Below are 12,705 nucleotides of genomic sequence, written 5' to 3'. Positions count from 1 at the left end.
AGGAACTTCCTGTTTTAAAACCAGGACAGTTCCATGGGGGAAAAGACAGTCCCTTTAATAAAGGGTTGCTGGGAAAACTGGAGAGCTACATGCAAAAGAGTGAAACTGGACCACTTTCTTATACCATACACAAAAATAAACTCCAAATGGACCTAAGTGTGAGACATGAAACAATAAAACTCCTAGAAGTAAACACAGACAGTAATTTCTTTAACATCAGCCACAGCAACATTTTTCTAGATATGTCTCCTAAGGCAAGGGAAACAAAAGCAAAAATAAACTATTGGGATTACACCAAAATAAAAAGCTTTTTTCGCACAGTGAAAAAAAAATCAACAAAATGAAAGGACGACTTACTGATTGGGAGAAGGTATTCACAAAGGATATATCCTATGAGGAGTTAATATCCAAATTATATAAAGAACTTATATAACTCAATATCAAAAAACCAAATAACCCGATTTAAAAATGCAAAGAGGACCTGAATATCATTTTCCCAAAAAATACTTACGGATGGCCTACAGACATATGAAAAGATGCTCAATATCACTCATTATCAGGAAAATGCAAATCAAAACCAAAATGAGATATCATTTTACACATGCCAGCATGGATAAAATAATAATAATTTTAAAACGACAACAAATTACAAGTGTTGGCAAGGATGCGGAGAAAAAAGAACCCTCTTGTGTTGTTGGTGCAGCCACTGTGGAAAAGTATGGAGGCTCCTCAAAAAATTAAAAATAGAAATACCATATGACCCAGTAATTCCACTACTGAATACACCCAAAGAAAATGAAAACACTAATTGGAAAAGATATATACACTCCTATATTTATTGGAGCATCTCTTACAGAAGTCAAGATACGGAAGCAACCGAATGTCCACAAGATGGGGATATGAGTATTGCACATCTCTATTTTACAACCAGGGATCTGAGTCTCGGAGTATATGAAGAATATTACTCCTCCATAAAAAAGAATGAGATCCTGTCATTTCCAACAGTGTGGATGGACCTAGAGAACATTATACTAAGTGAAATAAATCAGACAAAGATAAATGCCATATGATTTCACTTACATGTGGAATCTAAAACAAATGAATAAACAAACAAAAAAGGAGAAACAGGCCCATAAATACAGAGAACAAACTGATGGTTGCCAGAGGGAAGGGGGGAAAAATAGGTGAAGGGGAGTAGGAGATACCATCTTCCAGTTACAGAATAAGTCACAAGGATAAAAGGCACAACATAGAGAATTCTAGTTAATGGTATTCTAATAGTATTGTGTGGTGACAGGTGGTAGCTACACATGTGAGCATAGCATAAAGTCTAAATGCGTGGAATCACTGTGTTGTGCATCTAAAACTAATGTAACATTGTGTCTAGTTCAACTGTACCTCAATTTTTTTGAAGAAAAAAAAAAGACAATTTCAAGCAAACTGAGACAAGTTGGTCACGGTATTTCTAAGATTCTTTGTTTATTTTGTCTTCTTTGTTTACTTCTGTACTTTCTATCTCCCCAACCAAATTATCAGCTTTCTGAACATAGAGACTTCCTGCCTTTTTCATGGCTACGTCTGTAGCATGGGTGGGTTGGGGTTGTAGGAAAGGGAGAGAAGGAGAGGAACAGATCCTATTGTGCTTTGGAGTATTTCAGCAATTGTGGGCAACACCCCTCTTTTATTGGCTTTGAAAGCCTGTTTCCAAGATCATTCCCTTTTTATTACAAGATGATAATTTCCTATCTGTTATAGAAGCCCACACCTTGGTGAGAAGCCCAGGACTTTGTACACCTGCTAAGTGGAGAAAAGGTGGGGGGAGCAGGGGACTGGTTCAAGGAGAAGATGGGGAAGGTTCCTCTTGGGGCCTCTGGTGGAGTAGGAGGAGCTCGAGCCCAGTCCCATAGGTGAGCTCACCTGCCAGTCCCGTTGAGTAGCACAGTGTGTGGGGGCCAGGCTGGGCAAAGGTAAACAGGAAAAGGGAAACCACAAGGACAGAGGGCTGGGTCAGGCTAGGGCTGCTTTAACTTTAAATAGTCAGCCCAGACCTGTGCAGAGCCAATCCCTGCCAGGCTGGGCTTCGAGCACCAAGGAAGCAAGACCATGGTAGGGAAGATGTTGCCTGTGCTGTGGACGCTCTGCGCAGGTGAGTGGGCCGCTCCCCTGTCCAGCGCTCGGGTGGGTGAAACTAGGGGACTGAGTGTTGACCGTCTCCCAGAGTCTCCCCAGGGGTGACCTCCAGTGACAAAGTTGCATCCCTGCTGGGCAGAATTACAGGTTCTGTTATGCAGGCAGTAGGTTCTAGGCCAGCACCCAGTAAGAGAATGGTTTGTATATGCATGTTAATAAATAAAATTCCAGCCCATTTGTGGACTGGATAATTCATACATTTTCAAGACCATTAATTCTGATCCCAAATCAGATCATAAGTTCTGACACAAGATCTGACAACAGGGACTAGGTATTTGAAATCAAGTTTGTCCTGGAAAATCCTGGATGTGGGGTTCTAGATATGTTCACTCCCTAGGATTTTAGCATTGCTTTAAAACCAGAGAAAAAGGCAATGGTAAAAGTGATAACTTCTCCATCACTTGTAGAGAAACCAAGGCAGAGAGAAAATGCAACTTAAAAACATTCCCAGAGCAAGAGAAGACTCAAACCTTTCAAAACCCAAACTAGAAAGGCCCTTTCCAAAGGTTAAAGCTCTTCAGCCCTTCTGATACTCCAGTCATTGAAAATTTGGAAGATGGGGAAGCCCTACAAAGTAGAAACCAAACATTTGTTGATATAATGACTAAATCCAAATCAAGTGTTATTAACTAGTAAAGTTGTTGCATGGTGCCCATGGAGTGTTTAAGGGTTAGGATGGAGGCCTTGACATTCAGGGTACTAGGTGCAGGGAAGAAGCAGAATGGAGAATGGAAGTTGAGAGATTGGGGTGAGGGAATTTGAGGAGTATCTCTAATTCAGTGTATTGGGCTATGCTGAGAAATCCCATCAGCCTGCGATTTAGAAACTGTTACAGGCTTCAGGGGTCCGGAAAGAATGGGGAGGAGGCAAAGAGTTTTACAGGGAAATGTAGGAGCCCTAAGGGCCAAGGAGGCTCTGACTTAGAGCTTGATTTTCAGCTCCTACAGCAAACCTCAGGACCAGCTGGCCGACCTGCCGGGCAGGCCCCACTCTTATCACTCAAACCTGATCTTTGAGACCTCAGGTGGAGGTGCTGGGGAAGGACTGGGTCAAGGCTTAGAGGTAGCCCTGGAAAAGACCAATCGGCTCCATCTGGCTTCAGCCAAGAGACCCAATTGCCTGGGGGCGGAGATGCCCTCATGATCAGGCCAGAGGGCCTCGTTCCTTCATTCCTTCATGCAAACCTCTTTACTGATCACATAGTTTGTGCAGGCCTCTCAGGAGTGAGGATTGTGAAATGATTGCAGCCCCGAGGGCACCTATCTCAGCCATCGGATCCAGACAGTACGGATACTTCAAGTCCGGAGGGAGGCTGAAAGCAAAAAACCATCCTTCCTGGACAAAGCGAGGGACACTCTGATACTTTTCTTTGGAGCTGGAAGCCTTGCTAGGGATGCCTCTCCTTCCCCCACCCCCAGGACACATCCCTGCAATCACTGCATTTTTTGGTCTAGGAAAAACTCTAGAATAAAACAGCTCCCCCAGCTTAGAATGAAAAGTGGCCTTAACTCTGAATTGCCTGGAGCAAGTACATTTTCCCTCTTCCTTTGAGAAGGCATGTGACCCTGGGGTGAACTCCACTGGAACCAGTTCTCGGGCCTGTGTTCAGACTCGATGGTGAAGTGTATTTTCTGCCCCCAGCCCCTCCCATCTACCCGCCCAGACTGCCCAGTCCAGATTCACATGCCTGCCACCTGTGGCTTCACACCTTACAGTGGGAGTGGAAGCCTGGGTTGGTGGCCGGGTGGGTGGTCAGCTCGAGGCATACGGACAGTTTGCCAAATGAAAATATTTGTGCGCAGGATGCCTGGGTGGCTCTGCCTTTGGCACAGGGCATGATCCAGGAGCGCCGGGATGAGTCCCGCATCAGGCTCCCTGGGGGGAGCTCGCTATTCCCTCTGACTATGTCTCTGCCTCTCTCTGTGTCTCTCATGAATAAATAAATTAAATCTTAAAAAAAAAAAAAAGAGAAAATATTTGGGGGCAAAATAGCCATTGACATGTGCAAGTGAGCAATGAAGGTGTTCAGAGGTCAAATCTAAGAGCAACTGGGTGGCCCTCCCCACTATGTCTCATGAGAGCACACCAGAGGGAGGAACAGGGAAATGAAGGAGAGCTTCCTGAAAGAGGTGGAGCTTGAGCTGGGTTCCAGAGGACCTACTGGCCTTTGCCCTTCTTCCTTTCTCCATCTGAACATGCGCAGTAATAACCTAGATTTTAGTGATGTACTGGGCAGAGCAACACCCAGCTGATGAGCCAGTCGGCCCCAGAACTCAACAGACCCTAGGGAGGCAGAAAATATCACATATGGAAGGGACTCAAATAGAAGGTGGTACATTAGAAAACTTAAAAAGAATACTACAACCAACTAAAAATCAGTCTGACAATTCTAAACACTGTCAGTGACAAAATACTTCACCCTTCCAGAGCAGATGTTCCCATCCCCTCCTATCATGGCACTCTACTGCCATCACAAGCACTTGGGGCAGCCTTCTTCCTATACTGACTTTAGCGCAGGGAGAATTAAGTCACCTTTATAAACCTCAGTTTCCCACTCTGTGAAATGGGCAGGGCAATATATAACATGTCAAAATGCAGCGTGCCTCCCACAGGGTTGTTATGGATAGTAAATAAGTTTGTAAATCTTGGAACAGTGTCTGACATAATAAGCATTCAATACATGCCAGTTATTCTTATTATTGATTATTAGTGTGGGCAAGTGTAAATTACAGAGAATTAGTAGACTTTGGGGATCAGCCTGAGTGCTGGTATCTGGTAGAAGTGTGTCCAGAAAAAAAAACAGAAAAAAAAAAAAAAAAAAAGAAGTGTGTCCAGAAAGAGAGTTGGAGGGACACCTAGGTGGCTCTGCAGTTGAGCATCTGCCTTTGGCTCACGTTGTGATCCCGGAATCCCAGGATCAAGTCCTGCATTGGGCTCCTCGCTGGGAGCCTGCTTCTCCCTCTGTCTGTGTCTCTGCCTCTCTCTCTGTGTGTCTCTCATGAATAAATAAATAAATCTTGAAAGAAAGAAAGAAAGAAAGAAAGAAAGAAAGAAAGAAAGAAAGTCAGAGTCACTGTAGATGAACCCTGAGTTACCACCCCTCCCGAAGACTGCTAGAGAAAACACCCCAACTTGGGCACAGAACTAAGGTTCTTCCCTTTTGGGAAATTGCCAGCCACTGGACTGATGAGACTCAATGTGATGGAAGAAGCTGCACAAGGAGAAACCCACCAGAGAGAAAATGTCCATAAGCAGATCTGCCTGGAGTCACTAAAATCTTTGAAGACTTGATAAGAGACACAAACAAAAAAGTCCCATCTTCCTGAACTAGAGGAAACTTTTTTGAAGGTTAAATGAGAAAAACTTAGGAAGGTACTGCTCTACACAGAGAAATAAAGGAATCATCCCAAAATATACTAGATGAGAAAATACAACTTTTCTCCCCATCTAAAAATATTTCAATAAATCCATATATGCTTGATCCATAGGGAGGGGTCTTTTCTGGGATCTAAGTGTCCAAGTTCCTGAACTGAGACTGATATGCCATTTTAGAATCTTTCCCAGGGGTCTTTGCTAGAGCCACAATTCCTAGCAGGATAACTTTCCCTAAAAGACTTAACGTTTGTCCACTCTGAAGTACTGTGTTTCTGTTGGTCACACAGGCTTGGGGAGCTCCCTGTGGTCTGCCCTGTCAGAGTGTGGCACGTCTGAGCTCAGTGTCACCTGCATGTCTAAGCTCCATGCAGTGACCTGGCCCAGGCCATGAGGTTTACAGGTCTCGGCCTCAGACGTGCACATCTGATGAGAGTCAGATGAGAGAGTGGCTTTTGTCCAGTTAACCTTGACTCTGAGAGGGTGGCCAGAACCAGGGTGGTGTCAGCCTGCAAGCGTGCTGTGAGATGGGCAGCCCAGCCTTTCATCTGCTCCGTGGGTGTGAGCCCCATTGCCACTCCAATCCCCAGGACCTGGCTCCCACTTGGGGCCTGGGCACCACCTGCTGCTGGTATCTGAACAAAAGTCAGAAGCCAGTGCTCCCAGGGACCTCTGTGCCTGGGGAATTACACTGTCTGCCTGCCAGAGATGCAGTCGGGATTAAAATGCCCCAGTCCCAGCCACAGCCTCAAAGGGGAAGATGTAACCATCAGCCTAAGAGGAGTATGTGTGCTAAGGGGGTAGAGTGATGGTCTAGGGCAGTGGCTATCAACTCTGGCTGCCCATCAGAATCACCTGGGTAGTAAAAAAAACAGATGCCCAGGCCCCCCAGACCTTCTGAGTTAGAATTATGGGGGGCAGGATCTGGGTCTCTCTATGATTTTGACAGTTACCCTGGTGATTCTGACACGCAAGCTACTGGAACTAGATAGGGTTAGATCCTGAAACTAGAAGGAAAGTAGGTGTCATCAACAGTCAGCTTCTGTTGCTGGGGCTGATACTCTGCCCGGGACTTGGCTCAGTTTTGCGCCATCTGGCGGCTTCCCGGAGTTCCTGTCCAGCACCTGATTCCATGACCCAAGAGCAAGCATTCTCACACTTTTGTGTATATAGAAGTCACCTGGGAAATCTTGTTAAAATGCAGACTGATTCCGTAGGGCAGGGTCTGAGATTCTGCGTTTCTAGCAAGCTTCCAAGTGATGATGCTGCTGATTTAGAGACTTGTGTTTAAGAAATAAGGCTCAGGGAGGAACTAGTTTGTGGGCACAGGTGTGGTCCTCATTTTGCCTTTGTTTCCCAGTCCCAACCCCAGACGGGTAACCCAGCCATACTGCTTCCTGTGATGTTGGTCCCTAGGATGCCTGTGGGAAAGAGTGTCTGGCTCAGCCTGTGCTTGTATTCCTGACAGCGCCTGACCCTGCTAATCCCTCCTCCCTCCTGAAACTATTCTGTTGCTCCCATGATACACCCTCTCCAGGTTGTCCTCCTAGATCCCTGGCTTCTTGCAGGTCTTCTTTGCAGCTTCACTCTCCTATGCCCACTAAGAAATGTCAGAGCTCCTCACACCAAGACCCACTTCTATTTTCACTCTAGACCCCACATCCACATTCATGTCTCTAAGTGACACCCATTTCCAACTGACTCACAATTTGTCTCCAAACCCAACCTCTCTTCTGAGCTACATACCCACAAATCCAACAGCCCACGTGACCTCTCAACTTAAATGTCTCTGAAGCACTGCAAACTCACAAACTGAAAAGAAAACCCATAATCTTCCCCCCACCCTCAACCTGGGCTTTCTCAGTGGTCTCTGCACCATAAATGACTCCCATCCATCCAAGAATGAAAGCTAGAAACCTAGCAGTCCCCCGTTACGGTTCTTCTACTGCTATGTAATGAACGATCCTGAAACTTAAAACAAGAAAATAATTTATTTTGCTCACAGATTCACAATTTTGTTGGGGCTTGGCAGGGACAGTCTGTCCTTGCTCCATGCAGCATCACTTGGGGTGACTTGATTGGGATTGGAACACCCACTTCCAAGATGGTGCACTCACTGGCTGGCAAGTTGGTGCTAACTCTGATTCCTCTCTTTGTGGGCCTCTCCTCAGGAAAGTCTGGGCATCTTCAGAGCATGGTAGCTGGAATCTAAGAGCAAACATCGAAAGAGAAAGAAAATGAAAGCTGCCAGTACCTTAAGGTCTAGCGCAGATACTGACTGAGCATCGCTTCTACCACGTTCTACTGGTCAGGGAGTCACAGAACTCAGACTCAAGGAAAGGGACATGAACCTTGCCTCTGAATGAGAGGAGTTTCAAAGTATTTGGGGACCATATTTTAGAATCCCCGTATCACCCAATACCTCCCTCTCCCTCAGCTACAAATTCAAGTCATCACTGTGCCCTGATGATTTTAGTTCTTTTGAATCTGTTTACTTTTCTGTTTCTCTGCCGCTACCTGATGCGAGCTGCCTCTCCTAAGCTGCTTCCATAACCTCCAACTGGCCTTTGCACGCTTGTTCTGCTCCTTCTATCTGTTCTCCACGCTGGAGCCAGCATGATCTTTTAAAAAAAATTGTGACCATGTCACTCCCCCTACTTAAAGCTCTTCAGTGATTTCTCACTAGCACTAGAATAAAGACTCAAATCATAAAGACAGGTTCTCTAAGTTATATTTAAGTTCTATAAATCACTGAAGTGTTCCCCAAGCCCCAGTATTTCAGCACCCTGATCTCCCAGAGTGCCTTCTATACCTTGAATAGTACACAAATTTTTGTCATGTCACATCTTTTGCTCCTTGATTTGGAAAAATATCACCACCTCCACCTGTAGTATCCACACCTTCCTTTTTTCCTAATTTTCAGAGGTCACACGTCCCTTTCCTCCATTTAAGCCTTCCCAGGTCACTCTGGGCCCCACTGATTTCTTCCTAACAGGAATATATAGTCTCAACCACCTCTTTGGCATCTGTTATATTGCCTTTTAACCTTTCACCCACTTTGGGCCTCGTCTTCCTAAATAACCCGAGGGCAAGAACGACTGCTTCTACTTTTCTTTCTTTTTTCTTTTTTTTTCTTTTTTCTCCTTCCGTCTCCTCCCCACCTTTTTTCTTTTCTTTCTTTCTTCCTTCCTCCCTTTCTTTCTCTCTCCTTCCTTCCTTCTTTTTTTCTTTCTTTCTTTCTTTTTCTCTTTCTCCTTTCTTTTTTCTTTTCTTTTTCCTTTCTTTCTCTTTCTCACAGTTACCAGAACAAAGGCTCACAATGTCTATTTCGTTTTCCACGACCAAGTTACACGTCTCTGGCCCTCTTTTCCTCTCCAGTACTTAGCGCTGAGCTCTCGCCTCGGCTCTGAGACTCTCTGTAGTCCGCCCTGGGCATCCATCCCAAGCATCCGCAGACACCGCTATTGACTTGTGAGATTCTACACCACACGCTAAACAAAGACATCCAGATCTCCGTCCCTGGTGATACAGGCGCTTCTGCTTGCTTATCTCCTTCATAATATTCCTCTTCCCTGCCCTCAAAATTGAAATTACCCCTCTATTCGGACAACGGCCACGACTAGGTCTTCTTCCCAAGTAGCAGCCCACCTCTCCCCGCTCCCATCACTCCTCGCGCCCGTTTCCGGCGCGCCTTCCCTTCCCCAAGATGGCCGCCGCGGAGCGCGGGGAAGGCGGCGCGAGTCCCAGCCACGCAGGGCCGCTGGTGTGCTGGGGGCTGGGGGACGAGAAGCCCAAGGCCGGGGGCGCCTGAGGAGCGGGAAGGGCCGCAGAGCGGCACCTGTGAGGCCCACCGCCGGGCAGCCTGCACCTGCTGTGGCCAGAGCCACGGCCTGGCACAGGAAGTGGGCACCTCATCCCCCAGCGTCAGGGGCCGGAAGTGAATGTTGCTGAGGCCCGGATGTGGGTGAGGGTTCCCATGTCTCCGCGGAGCCCTCGGTCGGGCAGAAGAGGCTTACAAATGATGCTGTTGTCAAAAATAAATTGGCCACTTGTCCCTTTGATGGTCACCACCAAGTTCCTTGGGCTGAAACCAGTGATGACAAAGGTTGTGTTGAGGGAGATATCAACCACACACACCGAGAACCTGGGACAAGAGACTGGTTGAGCACACATGGCAGTGCCTTCCTTGCCACGAAGACTGGGTTGGGATTTGTGGGAAAAGACCAACACCCCTTTGTCTGGCATGCCCAATTACTGTGGCCCAACAGCCCCACAAACAGCATAGGTATGGAACGTAAAAGTAACCTGGCTCCAGGCATGCATGTTCCCAACTGTATTTTCTGCCATAGAAAAACCATGGAAATGCACAATCACTGAGTACCTACCTCTCTTATTCACCCGCTAGACCCTGGAAGTTGCTTGCTTTTTCCTGCTCTCAGTGGGTTCCTTACTTTTCTCCTAATCTAATTCTTTAGAAAGATAAATTGTCTTTCAAACTCATAAGTACCCTTGTTTCCTCCCCTCTTTGAGTCTTCACTCATTTGATGCAAGAAAGAACCCTCATATTTAGAATTGTTTCAAATAAACCATCAATGCAGATAGCAAACAAACAAAACAAAACCCACAAGAAACCAAAAACCTCAAATTGTGGTCACGGCCAATTAGACTTGGGCCCATCCCATATTTCTGGCCACACGTGCAGTGGTGTAATTCCAGAATTGCATTGCAGGACATCATTGAGGGGGCAAGGGGAAGCAGCCAGGCTGAGAGAGGGCAGATAGTGGAACTTGTCCTAAACTGCCCTGATGGAATGAGTATGCTGTTTGTACTTGGTGTGTATGTTTATTTGGAATCTTAGTGGGGAGGTTAAAGGATATCATACAGGGGGAGTCACACCCCCCCAAATCACCTGCTTGGTGCTATTGCTACAGACTGGCATGGTTTACTTTCTGAATGTGCCCTACCTTCTCCATGCCCTGACCTCTGCACAGTGCTCCTCTCCCCCCACCCACCTGTTCTCCAATTTTCTCATGGTTCATTCTTGCTCATCCTCCAATGTCAGCACAACAAACCTTTCCTTTGGACAACCACTTCTCATCCCCAAACCTTTAATTCTATCCTGTTATCAAATATGTAACACTTGTTTCCATGGTGGCTTAAATTTTTCTCTGGGATTATTTATTACAATTTGACTTACCCAGAAGACTGAATGCTATGAGAGTAGGAACGATGTCTGTCTCTGTCATTTTCTCCCAGGAGCCTAGCACAGTGCCTGCAACATGGGTGCCCAGCAGCCATTGGCTTTATGGGTGTTCATGAATAAGCACCTATCCTTTTGAACCTCACGAGGTAGCCAGCTGGTTTGTTTTTAGTGTCTCCTATCCTGCCTGCCCTCCTTTCCCTCTTTCTCTAGGCAGTTCCAGCTTCTGTCTAAGCCTCAACTTTCTAATTTCAAATGCTTCTGTCAAAAGGTACCCGTTCTGAGTCCCTTTCTTGAGTCTGATGGATAAGAGGAACTAATTAGGGAAATGGGTCTGTCCTGCAAGTTAAAGGAAGAGAGCCCCTCAGTGTGTCTTCCCTCCCTCCCAGACAGCACTTGTATTTTAGCAGCAGCTTCAGTGTCTGTCCTCAATGGTGCTAATTATCAGGATTGAGAAAGCTGATGGAGGCCATATTTGACTTGGAAGTTTGTAAAGAGAGTTGTCCTCAGACTACTCCATGTTGGCAGTGCTCAGGTTTTCTCCCTCTCTGCCTGCCGGGCTTGTCTCTGTTCCCAGATCACCCTGTCCCTAGAGCAGCCCTCTCTGCCTGGAGCACCAACTGTCACACTTGGACCTACCTTCTTCCTGAGGTGCCTCCCTCGCCTCTACCACCCAGTGACCTTTGGTCTGTGTCATTGTTTTCTGCCCCAGTGAGTCAGGGATGCCATAAACACCTGGCATGGGCAGCACACAGTGATAGATAGTTGCTCTCACTTAGACCTTATCTCTCTGTACACGTGGGAATGGGTTACACTTGCTATGAGCAACACTAGTCTCCCCTGTGACCTCTCCACACCCCTCTCACCCAGGCTGGAGTCTTGCTCCATCTGGCTCCTCTTCTATTTTCAGGTCTTCCTTTCTGGAGCTCCTTCCCTATTGTCTATAAGCCTGCTTCAAGTCTCTGCATCTTCTATCCCAGAGGAGACCAAAGAACTTTCTCAAGGCCACCTTGTTTCAGCTTTTTCATTTTCCTGTGTTCGACGAGCTCCTTGCCAAAGTAGGCTGCCCTCCCTGTCTCTATGTCCTCACTTTCAGCTTGATTTATAAAACTGTCACATGGCTTTTTGATTACAAGAGTAACGCATATTTACTACAGAGCATTTGGAAAATAAAAATATACAAACAAGAAATCCAAAATTTATCCATGATCCCAAAATCCAGAGATAACTTATTAATACCATATTTTGGTATATTTGCTTCTAGAATTTGCTCTCTTTCTGTGATTAGGTGGAAGTGCGATACTGTTTATATATAGTTGCGCATCCTGCTTTATTTTCTTACCTGTACAAGTTCAAAGAAGTGAATCAACTCCCTTGGGGGCAATTTCAAGTCCCACCTTCTCGACAAGCCTTTCTATTACAATCCTTCTTCTGGATAGTGACACAACCCCTCCACTCTCTGCCTCTACATTTTATTCCCTTAACACTTACACTTAACACCTAATTAGGCTCCATTAGGTTGCTGACAGTGACCTCTAACTGCTGCCTGGGTAGGGACTATGCCCCAGGCTACTGAACCCACAGGTCTTATTAGCACTCAGCTCTGTAGAAACCTTGAGGTGTGAACTGGCAAACAGTAGAGACAAGAGAAACATGAGACACAGGCCCCACAGGAAGGGGCGTACTGTCTGCTGAGAGGAGGAGGCTTGCATGCACCAACCCTCATCAATGGAGTTTTGTGTGTACCTGGTGAAGAGCTGCCTGAAGTGGCCAGAAAACCCGTGAGCATTAAGGGCTGGGATGGTCCCAATGGTTTCTGGAGGATATAGCACATGAACATGCCTCTGATCATTTTCCCAGTGCCTTGCATGAAACTCGGACTGTAGGAAAAATTCATTGAATTGACTGGAATTTACAGATGCCTAAACATCCATGTTGAACAG

At 46.2% G+C, this 12,705-nt stretch overlaps 1 protein-coding gene and 1 long non-coding RNA gene across 2 annotated transcripts in view; one reads left to right on the top strand and one right to left on the bottom strand.

The window, feature by feature from the left end:
* The first annotated feature begins 1,987 nt into the window (after nucleotides 1–1,987).
* GPA33 (glycoprotein A33) overlaps nucleotides 1,988–12,705 on the top strand; it is a 47,274-nt gene continuing 36,556 nt past the window's right edge. Inside the window, exon 1 of the mRNA XM_077901514.1 lies at nucleotides 1,988–2,146. Within this exon, the coding sequence (XP_077757640.1) occupies nucleotides 2,104–2,146 (43 nt within the window). The 5' untranslated portion in view covers nucleotides 1,988–2,103. The remainder of the gene's footprint in view (nucleotides 2,147–12,705) is intronic.
* On the bottom strand, nucleotides 7,535–9,204 carry LOC144316065 (uncharacterized). The gene is made up of 2 exons (XR_013381862.1): nucleotides 8,859–9,204; nucleotides 7,535–7,763 (listed from the first exon to the last, which is right to left on the bottom strand). It is a non-coding gene; the product is annotated as an uncharacterized LOC144316065 (long non-coding RNA).

This window comes from Canis aureus, chromosome 6 (genome assembly GCF_053574225.1).
Source record: "Canis aureus isolate CA01 chromosome 6, VMU_Caureus_v.1.0, whole genome shotgun sequence".
In the NCBI taxonomy this organism is placed as follows: domain Eukaryota; kingdom Metazoa; phylum Chordata; class Mammalia; order Carnivora; family Canidae; genus Canis; species Canis aureus.
The sequence above is the reverse complement of the archived record's forward strand: the minus strand, read 5'-3'. Positions and strand labels throughout refer to the sequence as shown.